General features: G+C 42.1%; 1 protein-coding gene across 1 annotated transcript; it reads right to left on the bottom strand.

Moving 5' to 3' along the window:
* Nucleotides 1-1344: 1344 nt before the first annotated feature.
* On the bottom strand, nucleotides 1345-22973 carry FUCA1 (alpha-L-fucosidase 1). Its single transcript, XM_029229081.1, has 8 exons — nucleotides 22552-22973; nucleotides 17653-17787; nucleotides 10397-10534; nucleotides 8602-8707; nucleotides 5210-5410; nucleotides 3729-3919; nucleotides 2334-2433; nucleotides 1345-2109 (listed from the first exon to the last, which is right to left on the bottom strand). The coding sequence occupies exons 1-8, from the start codon at nucleotides 22938-22940 to the stop codon at nucleotides 1969-1971; spliced, it is 1401 nt and encodes a 466-aa protein (XP_029084914.1). The 5' UTR covers nucleotides 22941-22973; the 3' UTR covers nucleotides 1345-1968.
* Nucleotides 22974-27704: the final 4731 nt, after the last annotated feature.

Raw genomic sequence — 27704 nt, 5'->3', positions numbered from 1 at the left:
CTGAGCAGTAGTCCATTGTGGATATAAATATAGATACATGTATCTATACATATATATATATCTCACATCTTTTTTTATTTTTTGGCTCGAACAGGGATCGAACCCAGGCCCTTGGCAGTGACAGGGCAGAGTCCTAACCACTGGACCACCAGGGAATTCCCAACTATACACACCACATCTTCTTTATCCATTCATCTGTCGATGGACATTCAGGCTGTTTCTGTGTCTTGGCTATTGTAAATAGTGCTGCTATGAACACTGGGGTGCATGGATCTTTTTATAGCTTTTTTCCAGATATATGCCCAGGAGTGGGATTGCTGGATCATATGGCAGCTCTATTTTTAGTTTTTTGAGGAACCTCCATACTGTCTTCCATAGTGGCTGTGCCAGTTTACATTCCCACCAACACTGCAGGAGGGTTCCTTTTTCTCCACACCATCTCCAGCATTTATTTGTAGACTTTAATGAGATGGCCATTCTGACCGGTGTGAGGTGGTACCTCATTGTAGTTTTGATTTGCATTTCTCTAATAATTAGCAATGATGAGCATTTTTTCATGTGCCTTTTGGTCATCTGTATATCTTCTTTGGAGAAATGTCTATTTAGGTCTTCTGCCCATTTTTGACTGGGTTAGTACTGCAGTATTTATTTTAAAAATTTGCATATAAATGGACTTGCACAGTTCAAACCCATATTGTTCAAGAATCAACTACATATATATACACTTCCATGTTTTAGCTATTGTGAATAATGCTGCTATGAACATGGGTCTACAAATAATCTCTTTGAGATTCTGTTTTCAGTGCTTTTGGGTATATATCCAAAAAGTGGAATTGCTGGACCACGTGGTAGTTTTGTGTTTAATTTTTTCAGAAACTGCTATACCGTTTTCTGCAACCACCTGCACCATTTTACATTCCCACCAGTAATGCACAACAGTTCCAATTTCTCCATATTTTTGCCAACACTTGTTATTTTCTGGCTTTTGTTTTTTGATAATAGCCATCCTAATGATTATGAAGTGGTATCTCACTGTGGTTTTAATTTGCATTGCCCTAGTGCTTAATAATTTTGAATATCTTTCATGTCTTATTGGCCATTTGTATATCTTCTTTGGAAAAATGTCTATTCAAGTCCTTTGCCCATTTTTGCTGAGGTTGTTGTTTTTTTTTTGAGTCACCTCAAAAGAATGGTACTAGAAGTGAGGAGTAGAAGAACCAAAGCAATTACTTTCTTTGCTCTGCATTAAAGAGACTTGGCAAGTTACCCCCCTTCTACTTTTTTATAAAACATAAGGCTATAAGCAATCCATATAGAAACTGGAAGAAAAAAGCTACAACATGCTTTTTGGTAGAAAATAATTTGATGTACAAATTTATTTATTTGATTGTATTAAAGAAAGCAGGGCAGAATCACATTCATTTTCTTCATAGTATCACTGTAGATAAACTGAATTTCAGAGCTCTTAGTTTGCTTTGGAAACTTCTGATTATTAGCAGCCTAGGAAGCATTTTCCTTCCCCTCCAGGATCTCCTGCTCCTGGGGGTAGGTGGGAGTAACTGGTCACATTTGATGCTAAATAAATAGCATGCGGTGGATTTTGCCAAATCCTTTTCAGCTCCTCCCATAGGCAACGGGATGACTTGGCTTATTCTTGATCTGAAGTCATTTGAGTAAACAAGCAGGTTATGAAACACAGAATGGAGTGAAGTTTCCATCGTAGATAATTCCCAAAGTTAGGATGAGCTTAACTGCTCAATCCCTTCTGCTGATCAGAGAGAGAGATGCTAGCAATCGATCTCAGATCTTTGATCCTGTGAGACATCAGCGTAATGTAATTCCTTCCTTTTATTAAAATGCGTTGGAAAAGAGATGTGTGAGTAGACAAGAGTAGTTTATTACAGTGATGGTACTATAAGAGGAAAATCAAAGTGTAGGCAGTGTCCCTTTCTTGTTGAACTCCAATGATCACTCCACTCCTGTCAGCTTTACAGCCCACGCAAACTCAGTCGGAAGAGCAGAGGGTGGTAACTGGGGCAGGTACACGAGGAGACCTTTACCTGGATTTGGGGACCACTTCAGATACTTTTCGATTCCCAGCATTGTTACCTGCAGAAAGCAAAAGGGAATGGAAAAAACATTAATGCACTGATGGGCACAGAATGTGGCCTGAACATGGTGAGAAACAACTATGCTGGGCCATGGCAGGGAAGACAGTCCAAAAGGGGAATAAATATGGGAGAAACCTGGGGAAGGAAGGAAGAATTAGAGAAGACTTGCCAATTCCTTTACAAAAAGTTACATCTCTGACAAGACTGACTGAGGCTCTTTACCTCTGTAGTCGAAGTAGTTATGGGGGATTTAAGGCTTAAGATTCCATCTTCTGGCCAGTGTAGGAAAATGGCATAAACAGCTGATCCTTTTAAGGTATACCTGGGAAGAAAGAAACATCACTGTCAAAGATACCTGGCTTATTACCCTGCCACATGACCTTATACGTTCCCCTTTCAATTATCCACCAATTCCAAGACCTTCAGTCTGTCACTGCTACAAGGAAGCACTAATAACTCGATACCAATTAAGGTCTGTGGGAAGAAAGCAGCCCTGGAAGATTCTTTCTGGTGATATCTTCCATTTTCTCTCTCTACGGGGTTCTAAGTTTTCTTTAAAAAATTTGTAACTCTTATACTAGTTACCTCACACTGAAGCCATTTGCCTCATCATTCAAATCATTCTTTGACTCCAAATCCATATGAAAAGTCAAGGATATAACAAGGGCAAGGTGTGCAACGAAGACAAATTTGGGTTTTTGTTTTTAATTTTAAAAAATTTTTTTATTTTTTAATTTTTGGCCACCCAACACAGCTTGCGGGATCTTAGTTCCCCGACCGGGGATCGAACCCTGGCCCATGGCAGTGAAAGCGCAGAGTCCTAACCACTGGACCGCCAGGGAATTCCCAAGACAAGCTTGTTGTTCTGAGATTTCACCATGCTTAAAGAAGAGGGTGAAAATCACTACATAGAAACTCATCCAAAACAGAAGGATGAACGTGTTTCCCCTGACCCAGAGACCCCTGCTCTCTGGTATAACACTTACAGAGGTCTTTCACTGAGCAGTTAGTTTGTGCCTGGCACTCTGATGATACTTTACATATGTTATCTCATTTAACCCTCACACTCTAGGAAGTTACGTATCATCACCCCATCTTGCCGTTGAAAAACACTGAAGCGCAAGATCAAATAACTAGATCCACAATCCAAGTATGAATCATGACTCCTCCATTTAGTAGCTCTGTAATTCTAGGCAAGTGCTGTTCCTGCCCTGAGTCTGCTTTCTCACTTGCAACCTGATAATGATAGTATCAACTTGGTGGGATGGTTGAGGGGATGAAATTAGGGGAAAGAATTTAGAACGAAGCCTGCATTTGTGAATGTCGTGCAAATATTAGCTATTAGTATTTTTAGGAGGTGGGGTAACATTGTCAAGCAAATTCACTGACACTTTGTAGCTCTTTCTTTTTTCACCAAGCCTTCGGCCTCCCTTACTAGTCAAAGATACCCTGGGGCCTAAAACATAAACCTGGGCACAAATTTAAGAGCAAAAGGACCACTTTTGCATTTCCTCAAGATGACTCCCAGCCTGGCATGTACCACTGTGGACCCAAGGAGATGCCAGCTCAGGATGGGGCCACATCCCATTCCTGCACGTAACAGAAGACTAGACTCACCACACAGAGGTCGTGTTTTTTTCAGATTGTACCCTCCATGGTTTGGAGGCATAGATAGCCTCCCCATTGATGCTCAGCCACTTCCCAACAGCAAGAAGCCTTTCTTGGAAGATGGGAACAATCAGTCCATCTTTAGTTGGTCCAATGTTGAGAAGATAGTTGCCTCCCAAACTTACTGTCTGAATCAGTTCCTGGAGAGAACAGAAACAAGGAAATCCCAGCTCTGAATGTCAAGACTGGAGAAATGCTTAGAGCACACAGATGAAGGGAAGAAAAAGAATCTAGGCTACATTCTCCCTCTGTTTTGTGAATAGCCTTTACCCTTTGGAAAATACTATATATTTTTGTCATTATAAAAGCAGGATAGGCTTATATGAGAAAATTTTAAAATCCTGGTACAAGGTGGAGAAATATATTAACTCGAATTCCAGGGAGTAATCACAGGCACTTCCCTGTGAACCGGCACCTGCTGTGGTGCCGTATGCAGCGGGAAGGGTCGCGTGTCAGAAGCACGGACTGTGAGCAGGGAACTGAAAACAAAGCACTTGGCCATGAAGGAATCCCATGGAGCCATCCAGAGAGAAAACAGGGATCAGAGAGGAGAGATTTAGAGCAGGTGCTGTGGAGACTCTGGGGAGGTAGAAAAGATCTGATGAATTTCAGGACACTTTGTATGTGGTGGGCTATATAAGTGTGTATGTTGCCCCTTCAGGAAAACATGCTGTAAAGAGATATGTTCTTTAAGATTTTTGGAGGGAGACGCGTGTGTGTTTAGTGTGACCTCAAACGGTAGCACTTCAAGGCAGCCCAGAAAAATTAAGGCTACATACAGAATATTTTAAAAAGGAGGTTTTGTTACAGTACCCCAAAGACACCACACCATTAACTTTTTTTTTTTTTTGGTGGTACGTGAGCCTCTCACTGTTGTGGCCTCTCCCGTTGCGGAGCACTGGCTCCGTACGCGCAGGCTCAGCGGCCATGGCTCACGGGCCCAGCCGCTCCGCGGCATGTGGGATCTTCCCGGACCGGGACACGAACTCGCGTCCCCTGCATCGGCAGGCGGACTCTCAACCACTGCGCCACCAGGGAAGCCCCACACCATTAACTTTTGATGTTTCCTTTTGGTGTTTTTCCTATGCAGTTAATTCTATATAGTTGTGATACTACACCAACCCTCTAAGCATTAATCCATATTACATTAAGAAACATTTTAATGGTTAAGGAGATTCCCTAAATCTACGTAATTATTCCTTTATGGTTGCAAGAAATTGAAACAACCCAAATGACAAACTGAAAATAATCCTGGAAAGAACATCTCTGCACAAAACACTTCTTAATTATACCTAGTTCCTTAGGACAGGTTTTATGAGTGTGTTCAATAACCCTAAAGAGATCTATTAGCCTGCACTTCCATCCACAGTGCTTCCACCACTCTTAGTCAGGAGGTAGTTAACAAATCACAACCTCACAGGTACTCTTACCGAAATGATTCGAGATTCACTTGCGATGTCAGCCATTGCCATGTTGCGACGATAGCCCCAGGACAGCTTGTCTATTGAGGTGCACATCTCCCACTTGTGATCTGGCAAGGTCTCTGGCTTGAATTTATCTTGACAGTTGTAGTATCCTCCATGGCGACAGGAACAGTTCTGACCCCATCGGTCATTTACTACGACAACATCCTAAAGGGGGAAGGAGTACCGGGGTCATCGGGGGTAAAACCACTTAGCTTCCTTACGTAACACAGTTTGATATATTAGGTGCTTACTTGGAAGCAAGAAGCAGACTTAGTCGAGAGCAGTGTTTCTTTTTTTCTTTAATTTTATTTTACTTTTGGCTGTGTTGGATCTTCATTGCTGTGCCCGGGCTTTCTCTAGTTGCAAAGAGCGGGGACTACTCTTCGTTGTGGTGCGCAGGCTCTAGGCGTGCGGGATTCAGTAGCTGTGGCACGCAGGCTCAGTAGTTGTGGCTCACGGGCTCTAGAGCACAGGCTCAATAGTTGTGGCGCGCGGGCTTAGCTGCTCTGCGGCATGTTAAGATCTTCCTGGGCCAGGGATCGAACCATGGCCCCTGCATTGGCAGGCGGATTCTTAACCACTGTGCCACCAGGGAAGCCCAAGAGCAGTGTTTCTTAACTGGGGGCCATTTTGCCCTGGACAAGACTTTTAGCAAAATCTAGAGACAGTTTTTTTGGTTGTCACAACTGTGGGTGGTGCTACTGCCACCTAGTGGGTGGAGACCAGGGATGCTTCTAAACATCTCACAACATACAGGATAGTCCCCTCACAACAAAGAAATATCCAGCCCCGAATGTCAATAGTACTGAGGCTGAGAAACCCTGGCCTAGCAATGTGTAATGTCAGAGCTGGAATGGCCTGTTTAAATAATCTAGTAAACCACTTATTCTATCAGAGGAGAAATGGAGAGGAGGAGACTTGCCCGAGGTCACATCCCCAGGCAGTTTCAGAAAGCTGGGCCTATGAATCAGGTATTTGAACCCAGCCCAGGATGCTTTCCACTATACAACCCTGACTTTCTTTACTTAGGTAAGAAAAAAATCAAACATTCTTTTCCTTCCCTCAAGGTTTTGCTGAACTTTGAGAAATCCTTACATGGAATAACCTAATGTAAATGTTTACTACTACTATAAGGGACTTCCCTGGCCATCCAGTGGTTAACAAGCCACCTTCCAATGCAGGGGATGCAGGTTCGATCCCTGGTCAGGGAACTAAGATCCCACATGCTGTGGGTCAACTAAGCCCGTGTGCCCTAGAGCTCGCGCGCCACAACTAGAGAGCCTGTGTGCCACAACTACTGAGCCCGCGCACCACAACTAAGACCTGACGCAGCCAAATAAATAAATAAATAAGTGTTTTTAAAAAAATACTACTATGAGGCTCATACTGGGTTATCTAGGGTAAAAAAACACAGTTCTTGCCCTCAGAAATCCAGCAGAGACTAGCTGAGGAGACAGATATGTGAAAAATTATAATGTGATATCACAGCAGAGTTAGGGATGAACATAAACAGGGAAGACCGATCCAGGAGTGTTTCTTGCTTCTTCCAGGAAAGAATATAAATTGCCAGGAGGCAGATTTAGTTTACATTGCACCAATACTTACTATGCGCCTAACTGGGCCAAGTACTGTTCGTGGGGTTGGGGACACAGCAGTGAACAGACCCAAACGCTTGCCCTCCCAAAGCTGACACTTTAGTGAGGGAGACAGATAGTAAAGAGGCAAATGATATCTGAAATATGTTAGGCCAGTATCAATATCTTAGTGGTAAGAGAAAGATAAAGCAAAGAAAGACATACAGTGTGACAGGGGCATGCTGCAATTTTAGATAGGGTGACGGGGAAGGTGACCTCCCAGGGAAGACCTGCAGAGAGCTCAGGAGTGAGCCACGTGGGAACTAGAGAGAATGGAGAATAAGGAGAAGGGACTATTTCTCCTAAAAGTACTTTCCTAACATGAGTATGTCTCCAAAACAACCCTCCTTCCCAATGCGTGAGAAAGCATTCAGAACAAGAGTGGGTAGAACAGGGTCTGTGGTGTCCCACCCAAGGATCCACAACGGAGCCACCGCAGCCTGAGGACCCTCGAGGAAGAAGCACAATACTGTACCACTAGAGGTCCCCACACATCTTGCAAGTCCCAGAAAACCAATCTGAATTTGCTTCAATTTGTCACATAGGATCCTTCCTTTTTTCTTTCTCTCCATTTTCTGAATTTAGTAATATTTACCCAATGAGATCCTTAGAGGTTTATGAATCTCCCAAGAAAGCTCAGTTCAAACTGGTCTTACACTTAGATTTTTCTTTAAAATCCACAACAAATCTAGAATATGTAAAATTTTTGAAATTTTCTATAGTGAAGTTTAAGATGTCTGCTGCTTTGTAAGTGTATTGAAATACAAACTTTAAATGGGTAGCTATCGTGCAGCGTGACAGTGTTGATTATGGGGGAGAGGACAAGGTAGGCAAAGTTCCCTCAGGAATTTGGAGGGACTCCCCTGGTGGCACAGTGGTTAAGAATCCGCCTGCCAATGCAGGGGACACAGGTTTGAGCCCTGGTCCGGGAAAATTCTACATGCCATCCACGGCAACTAAGGCCGTGCGCCACAACTACAGAGCCTGTCTTCTAGAGCCCGTGAGCCACAACTACTGAGCCCGTGAGCCACAGCTACTGAGCCCATGTGCCACAACTACTGAAGCCCACACGCCTAGAGCCCGTGCTCCACAACAAGAGAAGCCACCGCAATGAGAAGCCCGTGCACCGCAACCAAGAGTAGCCCCTGCTTGCCTCAACTAGAGAAAGCTGGGGCTGGCAATGAAGACCCAACACAGCCAAAAAAATAAAATAATTAATTAAAAAAAAAAGAATTTGGAATATAAGGAAAATGAAATTTCCCCTTAAGAGTTAAACTACATAATCAACATAGAGTAGGTGAAGTCATAGATATTTACATTTTGTTCTTATCATTTAATTTTACATGTTTTATATATTAATTTTTGGGGTGGTTTTCTCATTTATAATGTCTGTTTACTTAATAGTTTATTTTCTCTATGGTGGTCTGGGACTTCTACATACTATTTCTAGCCTACTTAAATTTAAGAAGATTTAAAACTATCTTGTAAAAATCAAGAATTAAAGAAGAAGAAGAAAGATTATACTCCAAGTAAGGGGCCAAAAAAGAATTAATGGAGAAACCTTTAACATCCACTAAGTTCCCTGATCCCTACCACACCCATGTTGATATTACTATTTACTACTGTTGCTGTGGTCATTATTGTTATTACTCTGGATCTTGGTTCCTCACATTTTCTTTTATCATAACAGAAAAATAAGAGATAAGTCATATAATCATGTACCTTAACTGGGCTATCATTGTAGAGCCAAGCAAGAAAATTTGTAGAGTTCCAATAAGTATCAGGACATTCCCACTCTCCATCAGACCAAATCAAGTCAGGTTTGTACCTGAGAGACAAGCAATGAGAACAATGTTTATTATCTGAATTCATTCATAGTAAAGTCTTACGGATCTATCTTTGCAACAAATATTTAAAAATTAATTTTCTCCTATTTGGAAAGTACCAAAGGACTACCGCAATGCAGAGAAGGTAGAAAACTAAAGAGACAAAAATGACAACACAGACACACACACAAACCCCTTAGCTAACACAACCACTGTTTCATACACAGCACTTTGGTGTATTTCTTCCTAATCTTTTTCTTTTTAATGTCTTAACTTAAAAAGTAGAGTTGTAATCAGTGTGTATACAATTTGGTTTCCTTCCGGCAACTAATTCCAATGAAAAGAGTGGTGCTCCAGAACTATAGGATTAATGTTGCTGCTTTTAAGATGTATGAAGAGCTTGAACTGTTCCGCCAAATGCATTTTTGGGGAAAATTCCCAAAACTTTGACTATAAAAATCTATTGAATTCACTTGAGCCACAGTTGCATCTTTCACATATTATTACTCTGAGCCCTATGAGGTGTGAGTGTGTGTGTGTATTTATAACTATAACGTAAGCAGTATTATTCCCACTTTAGAAAGCTAGAACCTAATGCTCAGTAGGGTACTTTGCTTTAGGTGACAAAGCTGGTAAGTAACAGGAGCTGGAACCCACATGCAAGTCTGCCTGATGCCTTATCGTGTGCTGTACTTCGTAACTACTTAGGATAGCAGCTTGGTTCCAGGAAAATGACTGCCTGTCTGAGAGGTGAGAGAAGCACTGCTGGTCTGTGTACCACTGTGTACGAGAAACTGTGCTAGGCACTTTATACTCATTACCTCATTCATTCTCACGACAACCCTGTGATGTATAAACAGATAAAGAAACTGAGTTCTAGAGAGATGAAGTCGTTTTTTCAAGGCTATACAGTCAGTAAGAAAAAAGAACTAGATTTCTGACTTAAAGCCTATGCTGATCTCTTACAACTGTACTATTTCCTTGGAGAAGTCATCTGGATGCAAGGAGTTTTTTTGTCTTCTGGTCTACAATGAGAGTCCAGGCAGAGATGCCTGCCTCTTAATCTTTAAAGGTCCACCGTCCTCTAGGAGGCCCCAGAAGCAAGAAGGGCAAACTCAGAATAAAACGTGGTGAAGACTAGGGACAAATGCCAAAGTGAAAGTCATCATTTTAAGAATAATGGTAATAACAACACCATTATTCTGTACCAGGCATAGTGACAAATACTTTTCACATACTATGCTGAGCCCTACACAGAAGGCATTATTATCCCCACTTCACAGAGTAAGAATCTGAGGCTCAGAAGGGTGACCTGTTTAAGGCCTGTAAGTAACTAGAGCCAGGATTCAAATACAAATCTGCCAGATGCCAAATCCTCTTCAGGGTCCGTTAGACCATGTTGCCCTTCTTCAAGGTCCAGACAAAGAAAATAGCATGTAAGGAGGGAACTGAAGTTTTGACTTACTACCATCCTCAGTTTTGTTTCTTTCAATTTATAGAGGCAATATGACCATATTATGAAAGTTCTAAAAAGTAGGAAGAAAAAATATATTTTGTCTTAACACAACCACTACTTTTACTATTTTGATGTCCTACCCCTTTTCCCCTTCCCCTCAACTTAACAGTATCCTATAAGAAGCTCAGGTGTCATTGCTGAAGGTCATAACGCCAAAAAAATTTCTGTTTTGTACCTGCTAACAAGGTCATATAGCTCTGGCATTGTTTTTGCACGGACAAAATGCTGTGTTTTGAAGCCATTTTTCTTATCACGTAGGTAGAGAGGATGGAACCATTCTAACAGTGAGTGATAGAGTCCATAGCGTATGTTCCTTAAACAGAAAAACAGGACAGCAACTGTCATTAAGCAAAGAAAAAATAATTTATTTTAAGAAAAATCAGTTGCAGCATTTTTACATCTCAGTGAAACTTATCCATAGGGCATGCAGAGGGGCAGGATCCACAACCATTTCTTTAAATTATCTCATCATTCACTTAAGCAAAATGATTGGGCTTACTATGCTTTTGATAATACACATAACAAATTATTTTCATACATAAATATCTTAACACCAAATGTCATTTAAACCATCTTTTGTCTTTTAAGTCAATTATCTCAATAACATGTAGTCCTATTAAAAAATGTTTTCTGTCAATCATAAGAACACATACAGAAGAGATACTAGAAAACAGAGACAAGTATAAAGAATAACTAAAATCTTATCACTTAAATAATCATTAGTAACATTTTCTGTGTAGCTTAATTAATTAATATAGGCTTATTGTTTCATATAAGATTTATTAATAGTTCTTAACGTGAGCAGAAGCAAGAAGAACTACAATCCTGCAGCCTGTGGAACAAAAACCACATTCACAGAGACAGACAAGATGAAAAGGCAGAGGGCTAGGTACCAGACGAAGGAACAGGATAAAACCCCAGAAAAACAACTAAATGAAGTGGAGATAGGAAACCTTCCAGAAAAAGAATTCAGAATAATGACAGTGAAGATGATCCAGGACCTCGGAAAAGGAATGGAGGCAAAGATCAAGAAGATGGAAGAAATGTTTAATAAAGACCTAGAAGAATTAAAGAACAAACAAACAGAGATGAACAATATAATAACTGAAATGAAAAATACACTAGAAGGAATCAATAGCAGAATAAATGAGGCAGAAGAATGGATAAGTGACCTGGAAGACAGAGTGGTGGAATTCAATGCCACGGAACAGAATAAAGAAAAGAGGATGAAAAGAAATGAAGACAGCCTAAGAGACCTCTGGGCTAACATTAAATGCAACAACATTCACATTATAGGGGTCCCAGAAGGAGAAGAGAGAGAGAAAGGACCTGAGAAAATATTTCAAGAGATTACAGTTGAAAACTTCCCTAACATGGGAAAGGAAATACCCACCCAAGTACAGGAAGCGCAGAGTCCCAGGCAGGATAAACCCAAGGAGAAACACGTGGAGACACATAGTAATCAAACTGACAAAAATTAAAGACAAAGAAAAATTATTGAAAGCAATAAGGGAAAAACGACAAACAACATACAAGGGAACTCCCAGAAGGTTAACAGCTGATTTCTCAGCACAAACTCTACAAGCCAGAAGGGAGTGGCATGATACATTTAAAGTGATGAAAGGGAAGAATCTACAACCAAGATTACTCTACCCAACAAGGATCTCATTCAGACTCTACGGAGAAATCAAAAGCTTTACAGACAAGCAAAAGCTGAGAGAATTCAGCACCACCAAACCAGCTCTACAACAAATGCTAAAGGAACTTCTCTAAGTGGGAAACACGAGATAAGAAAAGGACCTACAAAAATAAACCCAAAACAATTAAGAAAATGGTCATAGGTACATACATATTGATAATTACCTTAAACGTGAATGGATTAAATGCTCCAACCAAAAGACACAGGCTTGCTGAATGGATACAAAAACAAGACCCATATATATACTGTCTACAAGAGACCCACTTCAGACCTAGGGACACATACAGACTGAAAGTGAGGGGATGGAAAAAGATATTCCATGCAAATGGAAATCAAAAGAAAGCCAGAGCAGCAATACTTGTATAAGATAAAATAGACTTTAAGAATGTTACAAGAGACAAGGAAGGACACTACATAATGATCAAGGGCTCAATCCAAGAAGAAGATATAACAATTATAACTATATATGCACCCAACATAGGAGTACCTCAATACATAAGGCAACTGCTAACAGCTATAAAAGAGGAAATCGACAGTAATACAATAATAGTGGGGGACTTTAATACCTCACTTACATCAATGGACAGATCATCCAAACAGAAAATTAATAAGGAAACACAAGCTTTAAACGACACAATAGACCAGATGGATTTAATTGATATTTATAGGACATTCCATCCAAAAACAGCATATTATTACACTTTCTTCTCAAGTGCACACGGAACATTCTCCAGGATAGATCACATCTTGGGTCACAAATCAAGCCTCAGTAAATTTAAGAAAATTGAAATCATATCATCTTTTCTGACCAGAACGCTATGAGATTAGAAATAAATTACAGGGAAAAATACGTAAAAAACACAAACACCTGGAGGCTAAACAATACGTTACTAAATAACCAAGAGATCACTGAAGAAATCAAAGAGGAAATCAAAAAATACCTAGAGACAAATGACAACGAAAACATGATCCAAAACCTATGGGATGCAGTAAAAGCAGTTCTAAGAGGGAAGTTTATAGCAATACAAGCCTACCTCAAGAAACAAGAAAAATCTCAAATAAGCAATATAACTTTACACCTAAAGGAACTACAGAAAGAAGAACAAACAAAACCCAAAGTTAGCAGAAGGAAAGAAATCATAAAGATCAGAGCAGAAATAAATGAAATAGAAACAAAGAAAACAATAGCAAAGATCAGTAAAACTAAAAGCTGGTTCTTTGAGAAGATAAACTAAATTGATAAGCCAGACTCATCAAGAAAAAGAGGGAGAGGACTCAAATCAATAAAATTAGAAATGAAAAAGGAGAAGTTACAACAGACACCACAGAAATACAAAGCATCCTAAGAGACTACTACAAGCAACTCTATGCCCATAAAATGGACAACCTGGAAGAAATGGACAAATTCTTAGAAAGGTATAACCTTCCAAGACTGAACCAGGAAGAAATAGAAAATATGAACAGACCAATCACAAGTAATGAAATTGAAACTGTGATTAAAAATCTTCCAACAGGGCTTCCCTGGTGGCGCAGTGGTTGAGAGTCCGCCTGCCGATGCAGGGCACACGAGTCCGTGCCCCGGTCCGGGAAGATCCCACATGCCGCAGAGTGGCTGGGCCCGTGAGCCATGGCTGCTGAGCCTGCGCGTCCGGAGCCTGTGCTCCGCAACAGGAGAGGCCACAACAGTGAGAGGCCCACATATTGCAAAAAAAAAAAAAAATCTTCCAACAAACGAAAGTCCAGGACCAGATGGCTTCATAGGTGAATTCTATCAAACATTTAGAGAAGAGCTAACACCCATCCTTCTCAACCTGTTCCAAAAAATCGCAGAGGAAGGAACACTCCCAAACTCATTCTATGAGGCCACCATCACCCTGATACCAAAACCAGACAAAGATACTAAAAAAAAAGAAAATTACAGACCAATATCACTGATGAATATAGAGGCAAAAATCCTCAACAAAATACTAGCAAACAGAATCCAACAACACATTAAAAGGATCATACACCATGATCAAGTGGGATTTATCCCAAGGATGCAAGCATTCTTCAATATACGCAAATCAATCAATGTGATACACCATTTTAACAAACTGAAGAATAAAAACCATATGATCATCTCAACAGATGCAGAAAAAGCTTTTGACAAAATTCAACACCCATTTATGATAAAAAACTATCCAGAATGTGGGCATAAAGGGAACCTACCTCAACATAATAAAGGCCATATACGACAAACCCACAGCAAACATGATTCTCAACGGTGAAAAACTGAAAGCATTTCCTCTAAGATCAAGAACAAGACACGGATGCCCATTCTCGCCACTCTTATTCAACATAGTTTTGGAAGTCCTAGCCACGACAGTCAGAGAAGAAAAAGAAGTATAAGGAATACAGGGCTTCCCTGGTGGCGCAGTGGTTGAGTGTCCACCTGCCGATGCAGGGGACACGGGTTCATGCCCCGGTCTGGGAAGATCCCACATGCCGCGGAGCAGCTAGGCCCGTGAGCCATGGCCGCTGAGCCTGCGTGTCCAGAGCCTGTGCTCCGCAACGGGAGAGGCCACAACAGTGAGAGGCCCGCGTACGGCAAAAAAAAAAAAAAAAAAGGAATACAAATTGGAAAGGAAGTAAAACTGTCACTGTTTGCAGATGACATGATACTATACATAGAGAATCCTAAAGATGCCACCAGAAAACTACCAGAGCTAATCAATGAACTTGGTAAAGTTGTAGTATACAAAATTAATGCACAGAAATCTCTTGCATTCTTATCACTAATGATGAAAAATCTGAAAGAGAAATTAAGGAAACACTCCCATTTACCATTGCAACAAAAAGAATAAAATACCTAGGAATAAACCTACCTAGGGAGACAAAAGACCTGTATGCAGAAAACTATAAGACACTGTTGAAAGAAATTAAAGATGATACCAACAGATGGAGAGATATACCATGTTCTTGGATTGGAATAATCAATATTGTGAAAACGACTATACTACCCAAAGCAATCTACAGATTCAATGCAATCCCTATCAAATTCCCAATGGCATTTTTTACAGGACTAGAACAAAAAATCCTAAAATCTGTAGGGAGACACAAAAGACCCCGAATAGCCAAAGCGGTCTTGAGGGAAAAAAACAGAGCTGGAGGAATCAGACTCCCTGACTTCAGACTATACCACAAAGCTACAGTAATCAAGATAGTATGGTACTGGCACGTAAAACAGAAATATAGGTCAACGGAACAGGATAGAAAGCCCAGGGATAAACCCACGCACCTATGGTCAACTAAACTACGACAAAGGAGGCAAGGATATACAATGGAGAAAAGACAGTCTCTTCAGTAAGTGGTGCTGGGAAAACTGGACAGCTACATGTAAAAGAATGAAATTAGAACACTCCCTAACACCATACACAAAAATGAACTCAAAATGGATTAGAGACCTAAATGTAAGACTGGACACTATAAAACTCCTAGAGGAAAACATAGGAAGAACACTCTTTGACATATATCACAGCAAGATCTTTTTCGATCCACCTCCTAGAGTAATGGAAATAAAAACAAAAATAAACAAATGGGACCTAATGAAACTTAAAAGCTTTTGCAAAGCAAAGGAAACTACAAACAAGACAAAAAGACAACCCTCAGAATGGGAGAAAATATTTGCAAACGAATCAATGGACAAAGGACTAATCTCCAAAATACATAAACAGCTCACGCAGCTCAATATTAAAAAAACAAACAACCCAATCCAAAAATGGGCAGAAGACCTACATAGACATTTCTCCAAAGAAGACATACAGATGGCCAAGAAGCACATGAAAAGCTGCTCAACATCACTAATTATTAGAGAAATGCAAATCAAAACTACAATGAGGTATCACCTCACACCAGTTAGAATGGGCATGCAGAAAATCTACAAACAACAAATGCTGGAGAGGGTGTGGAGAAAAGGGAACTCTCCTGCACTCTTGGTGGGAATGTAAATTGATACAGCCACTATGGAGAGCAGTATGGAGGTTCCTTAAAAAACTAAAAATAGAATTACCATATGACCCAGCAATCCCACCACTGGGCATATACCCAGAGAAAACCATAATTCAAAAAGACACACGCACCCCAATGTTCATTGCAGCACTATTTACAATACCCAGGTCATGGAAGCAACCTAAATGCCCATCGACAGATGAATGGATAAAGAAGATGTGGTACATATATACAGTGGAATATTACTCAGCCATAAAAAGGAACGAAATTGGGTAATTTGCAGAGACATGGATGGATCTAGAGACTGTCATACAGAGTGAGGTATGTCAGAAAGAGAAAATAGATATCGTATATTAACGCATATATGTGGAATCTAGAAAAATGGTACAGATGAACCGGTTTGCAGGGCAGAAATAGAGACACAGATGTACAGAACAAACGTATGGACACCAAGGGGGTAAAGTGGCGGGTAGGTAGTGCAATGAATTGGGAGATTGGGATTGACATATATACACTAATATGTATAAAATGGATAACTAATGAGAACGTGCCATATAAAAAAATAAAATTCTAAAAAAAAAAAAAAATAGTTCTTAACGTTCCCCAAATGAAATACGGTTAAAGTGACCTATTTTCATATACAATAAAGCTTGTTTTGAGTTAAGAATAGTGAGTGTTTTGGAAATGCTATAATACAAGTACGAAGTAAATGTAATATTGCAATGGCACAGATAAGACAGAAACAATTGAAGTTAAGTATTTCATCACGTGATTCAGGGACTAAATAAAGAAGGTAAAAATCAAGGATCTTAGAGTCCAGATCTAATCAACACCTCAGAGTCTTACAGCAGGACTATTAGCAGAGCACAGCATTGGGAAACTGAATATTTAACCGGTGACATAAGTCAGCAAATGCTTTCTCAATGGACCAGATAATATTTGAGGCTTTGCAGGCCTTGCGATCTCTATCCCAACTCTGCAATTGTAGCTTGAAAGCAGCCAGAGACAATGCATAAATGAATGGGCACAACTGTGTTCCAGTCAAACTTTACTTATACTAACAGGCAGCTGGTCTACCCCTTAAATAGGACATCAAGTTTGCCAAATCACAACAGAGCTGAGATTGGGCATGACACAAATACCACTTTTCCTCCTTAGAGGCAAACGTCCCCAGAAATATAGGACCCAAAACCAAAATACCTGGGTTCAAATCCCACCTCTGCCACTTCCCAGCATTTTGATCTTGGGATGTTACTTTTTATTAGGTGGCAAATATTAGAAAACATTAATTAGAATCAACAGGGTGGCTCCTTATCTCACTTTTTGCCCTTTTCAGTTCTCTCTTGATCTACTATTCATCTAAACCTTCCCTGAATGCCTGCAAAGCTCTGTGTTGACAGCTAAGGAGGACAGAAAGATGAGAGGCCCAACCCTGGCCCCCATCAGATACTGGAAAAGGCCTGGGGTTGGTCACCTTTCCAGAAAAAATCCTTTGCAGAATGCAAATGAAGCATTGGGGTCTACGCTGGGTATCCTTCACCTAAGCAGACAGGGCTGTGAACTTCTCTGATGGTGTCACCTTTGGTCATATGAAAACTGCCAAGCATCAAACACTGCTAAGGCCAGAAGCCCTTCAAGGTACTGGTTAAATGCAAACTTAGAAAACACACAAGAGTAGACAAGGCACGGCACATTGGATGGCTAGATCAAAAGTGGCGATGCAGCAATCATCTGTGGACACACACCTACTTCGGACGGCTGTTCCCAACTCACCGACCAAATCACGATGGGGCCCCAGGTCCTCAGAGTTCCAGTTCCAAGACACAGGACTTGGCCAGTTTGTGAAGCCTTCGTGATGCTTTGTTGTCAGGACTACATACCTGTGGACATTGAAACCATATGAACAAAGGAAGTGAGCAGTGGGCCACCGGCACGGACTTACCTGGTATGCCTGGGGTTTTTAAAATGGTTGGGAGAACTTGACTACAGGAAATGTACGGTTGAACCTTGAACAACGTGGGGGTGAGGGGTGCCAACCCCCTGTGTAGAAGAAAATCCATGTATAACTTTTGACTCCCCGAAAACTTAACTACTAATAGCCTACTCTTGACTGGAAGCCTTAGCAATAACATAAATGATTGATGAATGCCCATTCTGGGGGACTTCCCTGGCAGTCCGGTGGTTAAGACTCTGCACTTCCAATGCAGGGGGCACAGGTTTGACCCCTGGTCGGGGAACTAAGATCCTGCATGCCATGCAGTGTGGACAAAAACAAACCAACAAAAAACCCCACCCATTTTGTAGGTTATATGTATTATGTACTGTATTAATACAATAATGTAAGCTAGAGAAAAGAAAATGTTTTTAAGAAAATCATAAAATACATTTATAGTACTGTATTGATACTATAAGTTTACATTGTCTGTTTACAAGAGGAACCACCTGTCAGTACCTACATCAATATTATCTTACATGATACAAAACACTGCAGCTGTTAAAATTATTACTAAAACTAGATATAAAAAGTGAAAAGCTAATGTGAAAAAGAAATTCATATTTATTTGCAGGTATAACAATTTGTGCATTGATAATAAAGAAGCAGCAATATGATTGCTTTACAGTAGCCTAGCGTAATCAATATGATTGCTTCATGATAGCCTAGCCGATACACTAATGAATGAATCATTATAAAATTTTTATGGCATATGGTATTATAATCCTACTCATAACACAGTATTGGAAACATTGTTACATTAAAAAAAAACACACTTGCCTGTGATGATAGGCTGATACACAGTTTATCCAATTATGAGGGGGTAGAGGGGAGGGCATACTGTATGGTAATGTAATTCTTTGAAAGCAAAGTTTTAAAACAGTAAGAAAACTGATACATTGGTAATTTTTTATTGTGTCACTTACCACATGCTTATGTAAGGACTGGCTATTCACCTCCATACCAATCTTGCATATGATGTTCTACGTGATGAATACTCAGGCAATGATGACGACGACGATGACACAAAAACGTTTCATACAGTTCTTGCCGTCCAGTTCTTGGGTTTTCACATGAAGACCCACACACACACAGCAGATACGTTTATTAACTGTATGGCATAATGATTATTCACCGTTCATTAAGTGGAAGTGGATCATCATAAAGGTCTTCATGGTGAGTAGGTTGAAGAGGAAGAGGAGGGGTGGGTCTTGCTGTCTCAGGGTGGCAGAGGCAGAAGAGGTGGACGGGGAGGCAGGAGAGGCAGGAATGCAGTGTAACGTTATGGAAATACATCGCAATTTCTGTCTGCCTTTTCTGCTTTTACATTTCTTAAAAATACTTCTACATGATACCAATCCTTCTTCCACTATTTGCTTTTTTCGTTTGTTTGTTTTTATTTTTTGGCTGCACTGCTTGACATGTGGGATCTTAGTTCTCAGACCAGGGATCAAACCTGTGCTCCCTGCATTGGAGGGGTAACCACGTGACCACTAGGGAAGTCCTCACTGTTTGCCCTAGTTTCAGGGCTCATATCATAGAAGGGTCCACGTGGTAAAAGAAGTCAAAAGCTGTCTTGAGTAATCAGAATCCTTCTGCCAGATTGTCTAACGTCAATCTGTCTTCTGGCACTGCTTCTTCTACATCTCCTTCCTCTGCACTTGTTCAGAAGCACTCATCTCCATCAAGCTGTCCTCTGTTAATTCCTCAGGTGTGATGTTTATTAGCTCCTGAATTTCTCCAAGATCCACATCTTGAAACCCTTCACCCTGCATCTTTTTTTTTTTTTTTGGCTGGATTCGGTCTTTGTTGCTGTGCACAGGCTTTCTCTAGTTGCGGTGAGCGGGTGCTACTCTTTGTTGCGGCGCGCAGGCTTCTCATCGCGGTGGTTTCTCTTGTTGTAGAGCACAGGCTCCAGGTGTGAGGGCTTCAGTAGTTGTGGCACGTGGCCTTAGTTGCTCCACGGCATGTGGGATCTTCCCAGACCAGGGCTCGATCCCGTGTCCCCTGCTTTGGCAGGCGGATTCTTAACCAATGCGCCACCAGGGAAGCCCCCCCCCCCCCATCTTTTTGCCGTATCCACATCTCTTTCATGATTTCCTTGACTGGCTCTGTTATAAATCCTGTGAAGTCATGCAAAATATCTGGACACAGTTTTCTCCAGCAGGAATTTATTGTTTGGGGCTTGACGGCTTTCACAGCTTTTTCTATAACAACAATGGTATCTTCAGTGCTGCAATCCTTCCAGACTTTCATGATGTTACCTATATTGGGGTTCTCTTCCACAGCATTGACAATCCTTTTCATAGAGTACCATGTGTAATGAGCCTTAAAGGTCCTTATGACCCCCAAAGATCTAGAGGTTGAATTAGAGATGTTGTGTCTGGGGGCAAGTAGACCACTTTGATGCTTTTGGTGTTGAACTCTTGGGGTTCTAGGTTGCCAGGGGCATTTTCCAATATTAAAAGAACTTTAAAAGGCAGTCCCTGGGCTTCCCTGGTGGCGCAGTGGTTGAGAGTCTGCCTGCCGATGCAAGGGACACAGGTTCGTGCCCCGGTCCGGGAAGATCCCACTTGCCGCAGAGCGGCTGGGCCCGTGAGCTATGGCCGCTGAGCCTGCGCGTCTGGAGCCTGTGCTCCACAATGGGAGAGGCCACAACAGTGAGAGGCCCGCGTACTGCAAAAAAAAAAAAAAAAAAAAAAAAAAATTAAGCTGTTTGTTTTACCAAGCCCATATGAATTGCCTCTCATTCACAGAGGTGACAAAAGGCCAAAAGAAAAGGGGAGAAAAGGCAAGTGTTGAAATAACAAGCAAATCACTCACCATTTCATTTACTTTTATGGCAGAAAAACAGCTGGTGCTCACATGTGACAATTTAATCACTGGCTGATGTGGAGAGCTCAAGACTTTAAGGTCTAGACAGTATTTCAGACTCTGTGGATCACAGTCCTCTCTGTGGCATACTCTTCTACTTTTTTTTAAAAAATTAATTAATTAATTTATTTTTGGCTGTGTTGGGTCTTCATTGCTGCACGCAGGCTTTCTCTAGTTGCGGTGAGCGGGGGCTACTCTTCGTTGTGGTGCGCGGGCTTCTCTTCGCGGTGGTTTCTCTTGTTGCGGAGCATGGGCTCTAGGCGCGCGGGCTTCAGTAGCTGTAGCACGCGGACTCAGTAGTTGTGGCTCACAGGCTCTAGAGCACAGGCTCAGTAGTTGTGGCGCACAGGCTTAGTTGCTCTGTGACATGTGGGATCTTCCCGGACCAGGGCTCGAACCTGTGTCCCCTGCATTGGCAGGCGGATTCTTAACCACTGCGCCACCAGGGAAGCCCCTCTTCTTCTACTTTTTAAAAACAACCCCTTAAAATGTAAAAATCCTTCTCATCTCAAGAAACTCACCAAAATGGGCAGAGGACCAATCCCTCTGGCCATGGTTGCAGACCTCTGGTGTGGTGGAAAGAACCTTCACCTTAGAGTCACGGGATTTGGAGTCTAGGACATTAGCTCCCTTTTTCTGTCTGGGCCAGTCATCTTTCCATAGCAAGGGCATCTTGTCCTGGACAAAGGATATCTCCCAGATTTTAACTTCTTCATTTGAAAATTATGGATTTCTAAGGCTTCTGGAAGACAGTGAACTCCTCCTTCGTTTGTTCAAGGCTTATATTCCGATACACTTAATTGCAAACACTAAACATCAGTTGTAATTTCTATTTAGTACAAGAGAACTTAAAGTCCAAGAGAAACTAAAACCTGAAAGACAGGTGAGGAGACAAAGGAAGGGTGGAAGACTGCCCTAAGCCAGGATCCGGGAAACCTACCTGCCTTCATTCTTACTCTCCTCCAACCCACTTCCTGCCCAGCAGCCTCAGAGTCATCATTCCTTGACTTAATACCTGCAACATCCTGTCTTCAAGGATGATTCCTTCAGGACTAGCCCCAGCCTTCAACAACCTTGTGAGTCCTTGCCTCTCTCTTCCCAGCCCCAGTGCTCTGCACTTTCAGTTTTCTGAACCATTCACAAGCAAGTTGCAACAGTTCTCAAAACGATTCTGACATTTCTTGAGCACTCTCTATGTGCAAGGCATTGAGAAGAGCAGCTGAAAGAGAATCTGTATTGTTGCCCAAATACACTGCACACCAGAACTCCCTTCCCTTCGGGACATATTAAAGCTGAAAGGAGGAACACAATCCCTGTCTACAACCATGGAAGGAGGTGGTAGGGAGGTAAAATGCCTTGTTCAAGTTTGCAGCTGAACTAGGATCAGACTCCATACCACCGGCTTAAAATCCTGGAATCCTGATTGCCTTGTTGACCCGGAAGGGACATTAGGTATCACTTAGCTCAGTCTTCTCAATATTCAGGTGCAGACACTGTGGGCTTTGCAGTCCATCACCAACCGGAAACCTTTATTTCCTTCTAATCCTCAACCAGACGCACCTTCTTAGGATCAGGCGTGCCATATTCAATTCTGCATCCTTCAAGAGGCAAAACAAGAGTACCCCCGGTATCTTAAGTCAGACGGACAGCTGTGTGACCCGGCAAGTCGCCTAGCCTTCCCCCGCTCGGTTTTCACCTGCCTAAGCCCCCTTCCGGCGCTCGGGTCAGCCCGAGCCGGGGAAGGGGAGCCCCGCCCGCCCCGCGCGGCGGCACTCACTTCGCCCCGGCGGCCTCGAACAGGTTGGCCCAGCTGTCCGGGTGGAAGAAGCGCGCAGTGAATCTTGGCCCGAAGTCGCCATAGGTGAAGTTGGGCGGGTAGTTCTCCTTCATGAAACTCTCGTACTGTGGCAGCTTTTCGCCCTTCCAATGCCACCAGAACCACTCACTGCCCCAGGCCGGCACCGAAAACACGCCCCAGTGCACAAACACTCCAAATTTGGCCTCGTCGAACCAGGCCGGCAGCGGCCGGGAGTCCAGACTCGGCCAGTCTGCGGTGTAGCGACGCGGAGGGTCGGTGCAGCGCGGAGCGTGGGTGCAGCGCGGAGCCCGCACCGCGCCGAGCACCAGCAGCAGCAACAGCTTCGCGCCCACCACCCGCAACTTCATCTCGGGATTTGGCACAGCAGTCTTGGAGCCCCACCGCCGCCACTGAACGCGCAAGTGCGGGGCGCGTGGCCCCGCCCACCCTAACTAATGATTGGCTCGGAAGGAAAAGGGGTGGGTCAACCCAGGCTGCTTGGCTACCGAGCGTCTTCCCCTCCTGGTGGGCGGTCCCTACCACCGCTGGCTCTCAAAGGTGCGAGGAGGATGGGGGTGTGACCGCTGATTGAAAACTTTAGAATTCGCTGCCGGTGAAATCGAGGGGGTGTGGAAGGCCCGGTGTGTGCAGAGAACTGGGACTGGTCCATTTTGCCGTTGGCAGCTGTGGGGGACTTTTTGAGCTGTAGTATGGAAGAACAAGTCAGGAGGCAGGAATACCAGATGGACGGGCATTGTAACAGCCCTGGCAGAAATGACGGGGCAGAAGGACGATGGGAAGAAGCATTATAAGGGGAGAGGTGGGAGGAAAGTGGGCGCTGAAAGAGGAAGAACAGGTGTGACCATTTTGCCTTGCCTGTCTAATAAATATTTTTTGAACTTGCTTTGGGAATTTTGAGGCAATTCAAAGAGCTTAACATCTAGTTGGAAAAACAAGACCCATGCACAGGCTACCACGAAGGAATATTTTTAGAGTAACAGCGTGAGAAATTTGAGAGCCTCAGGCCCAAGGAGTGCCTTGTGTGAACCTTGTCTGGCGGGGGGGGGGGTCACCAAATTCCTCTACAGTTGGTAGAGGCTGTGCCTGCGCAAACAGGCGGTGAGGCTGTCAGGTGTGGGAAGTCTAATGACTGCCCCATGGCACAGCTGGTACCTACATATCAGTGAGAACTGCTGCAGGTAAGAGTTGGAAGGAACTTTGGAGACCCTCGACACTATCCCCTTCTTTACCCTTACCATTTTATGGAAGGAAACTGAGACCCAGAGAGGGGATTGGAGTTGCCCAAGATCATGCAACTAGTTTGGATCAGAGGTGGGACCAGAACCCAGGTATCCAGATGCAGAATCTATATCTCTCAAATGCTGCTTCTCTCTTGCACCCCAGGAGGTGCAAGAGAACCTGACAAAAGCTGTGTCGACGGAAGCAAGCACTTCCTCATTCTAGGACTGATAAAGAAACACAGTGGCTGTTGCTGAATGAACAGTCATTTTCTTTATTTTCCGTTACTTCCTCTGCAAGATTATATTGTAATATTGTCCACAACAGCAAGCCCAGACACCTAACACAAGCAAACAAACAAAACAACAACAACAAAAAGCATTCGTACACATCTTGTAGTGATCAGGGTAATGGTCTTTGATGTTACAGAACCCATCTTGGGGGAGATAAAATAGGACACCATGACCTTCATTTCTTCTTAGCCTCATAACCAAAATGTAAATCTGTAGGGGCAGGTGAGAGGCATTGCAATAGGGTGGAAAAACTGGAAGTTGAGAAACCTAGGTTTCTTGCATTGGACACCACCTTGTTGGGTCTCCTTGGGCAAGTCTTGTCCACTCTCTGGTCCCATTTCCTCATCTAAACAATGAGAGCAGTTCTCTGTGACACCTGAGGTCCCCTTTCTCCCTTGCTCTCCCCCTCCATAAACTCTAAGCAGAAATAGAGTGTGATTGTGAAAGGAGAGAGGAAGAAAGTGTGGAAGTGCATTTAATTCAATGATTTTTAAACTCTAGTTTAAAACTCTAGTTTTATTCATTAAACAGATGTTTACTGAGTATCAATTTATGCCAGGCACTTGGGCATTTTTTTTGCTGAAATGAGATAGGACACCACCAATGAATAAAGAAAGGCATGCCCTAAATTTAAGGAGCCACATATCCACCTTTAAAAAATCATCCAATTTCTTTGCCTTACAAAAATTTGGGTTAAAATAAAATTCGATTTTCCAAAATGTAATCTAAAGCTTTTCAGAAGCAGCTCAGTGCCACAGATGTTGATCAGCCCCTTTAAGACTCTATGCTGGGTCTTCACGTAACACTGGGAACTGAGAGATAAACATGGAGCTCATCTTGTGGGGGAAGACAAGCCAGTGACTCCCACTTAACACACAGTCCATGAGATGTGCTGTAAGAAAGGGTTGAAATTTGTCCCTGGGGGCTGTACTGGGTTGAAGCATGTCCCCCAAAACTTCATGTCTGCTTGAATCCTGTGAATGTTACCTTCTTTGGAAGTAGAGTCTTTGGAGATGTAATTTGTTAAATTAAGATGAGGTCATACTGGATTACAGTGTGCCTTAATCCAATGATTGGTGTCCTTAAAAGAAGACACCAAGAGAAAAGACCTAAATGTAAGATGGGAAACCATAAAACTCCTAGAAGAAAACATAGGCAGAACACTCTCTGACATAAATCGTAGCAATATTTTTTTGAATTTGTCTCCTAAGGCAAAGGAAATAAAAGCAAAAATAAATGGGATCTAATTAAACTTAAAAGCTTTTGCACAGCAAAGGAAACCATCAACAAAATGAAAAGAAAACCTACTGAATGGGAGAAAATATTTACAAATGATATGATTGATAAGGGGTTAATATCCAAAATATATAAACAGCTCATACAACTCAATATAAAAAAAGGAAAAAACAACCTGATTAAAAATGGTCAGAAGACCTGAATAGACATTTTTCCAGAGAAGACGTACATATGGCCATCAGGCACATGAAAAGATGCTCAACATTGCTACTTATTAGAGAAAGGCAAATCAAAACCACGATGAGATATCGCCTCACACCAGTCAGGATGACCATCATCAAAAAGAACGCAAACAACAAATGTTGGCAAAGGATGTGGAGAGAAAGGAACCCTTGTACGGTGATGGTGGGAATGTAAATTGGTGCAGCCACTATGGAAAACAGTATGGAGGTTCCTCAGAAAACCAAAAATAGAGCTACCATATGATACAGCAATTCCACTCCTGGGCATATATCCAAAGAAAATGAAAACACTAATTCGAAAAGATACATGAATCCCAATGTTCATAGCAGCATTACTTATAACAGCCAAGAGATGGAAGCAATGTAAGTGCCCATCAAGGGATGAATGGATAAAGAGGATGTGATATACATACATATATACATATATACATATATATATATATGAAATGGAATACTACTCAGTCATTAAAAAAAAATAAATTCCTGCCATGTACAACAATATGGATGGACCTGGAGGGTATTATGCTAAGTGAAATAAGTCAGACAGAGAAACACAAATAGTGTATGTTATCATTTATATGTGGACTCTAAAAAAATAAAACAAATGAATGAACATAACAAAACAAAAACAGACTCACAGATATAGAGAACAAACTAGTGGTTACCGGTGGGAAGAGAGAAGGGGGAGGGGCAAGATAGGGGTGGGTGTTAAGAGGTACAAACTACTATGCATAAAATAAATAAGCTACAAGGATATATTGTACATCACAGGGAATATAGCCAATATTTATAATAAGTAAATGGAGTATAATCTATAAAAATGTTGAATCACTATGTTGTTGTTGTTGTTGTTTTTTGCGGTACGCGGGCCTCTCACTGCTGTGGCCTCTCCCGTTGCGGAGCACAGGCTCCGGACGCGCAGGCTCAGCGGCCATGGCTCACGGGCCCAGCCGCTCCGCAGCATGTGGGATCTTCCCAGACCGGGGCATGAACCCGTGTCGCCTGCATCGGCAGGCGGACTCTCAACCACTGCGCCACCAGGGAAGCCCGAATCACTATGTTTTATACCTGAAACTAATATAACATTGTAAATCAGCTATACCTCAATTAAAAAAAAAGAAAGACACCTGGAGATAAAGGGTGGGGAAAGGCCATGTGAAGACAGAGGCAGAGGTAGGAGTTATGTTGCCACAAGCCAAGGAACACCAGGAGCTGCCAGAAGTTGGACAAAGCAAGGAAGGATCCTCCCCATGCAACTTTGGTGAGAGCATGGCCTTGCTGACACCTTGATTTTCTAGAGTCCAGACCTGTGAAAGAATAAATTTCTGTTGTTATAAGCCACTCAGTTTGTGGAAAACTGTTGCAGGAAGTTTAATACAGGGCATAAAATGAAGTATGTTGAGAAATAATGATGAGTTATTATCTTAAGTTCGCAGCAATCTGATGTTACAAAAGTCTAATATTATTATTGGACCTATTAAGTCATATTATCACTTATACTTCATACATATTTATCACTTAGACTTATTATTATTGAAGTCATTATTATTTATAGACTTATTTATTATTACTATCCTAATCGAGCAGAATTTGACTGAACTAGGCCAAGAGGTTAGTGGTAAAGAGGCTTAGGAGTCAAACAGAACTGGATTGAAAACCCCAGCTTTGGGTACGTGTTAGCAGTGTGACCTCAGGCAAGTGATTTTGCCTCTCAGAGATTTCCTCATCTGTAAAATAAGGATACCAAACCCTCTTCATCAGGTTACTGTGAAGACTAAGTGAGATCCCTCATTTAAAACCACGTAGCCCAGAGCCTGGCACATAGTAAAACCTCAGTAAAAGCCAGTTGACTCTTATGACCAGAGCACACAGTAGTTGTACCTTACCTAATGTTACCTCAGTTAATCTCTATCCCACGACCCTGACGATTTCCTTCATTGTACCACCAGTAATCATCTTTCTTTTTTTATTGGCTCTCTTCCCACCAGCATGTAGAATGTGAGCCCCATCAGACAGGGGCAGAGTCTCATTTACGGCTGGACGCCCAGGACCTAGCACAGAGCCTGGCGCATATTTGTGAGGTGGGTGGATGAATGAATGAACAGTGAACACCTTGTCTTGT

The sequence above is a fragment of the Monodon monoceros genome, unplaced genomic scaffold (assembly GCF_005190385.1).
Source record: "Monodon monoceros isolate NGI ecotype Baffin Bay Population unplaced genomic scaffold, NGI_Narwhal_1 Super_Scaffold_18, whole genome shotgun sequence".
Classification (NCBI taxonomy): domain Eukaryota; kingdom Metazoa; phylum Chordata; class Mammalia; order Artiodactyla; family Monodontidae; genus Monodon; species Monodon monoceros.
The sequence above is the reverse complement of the archived record's forward strand: the minus strand, read 5'-3'. Positions and strand labels throughout refer to the sequence as shown.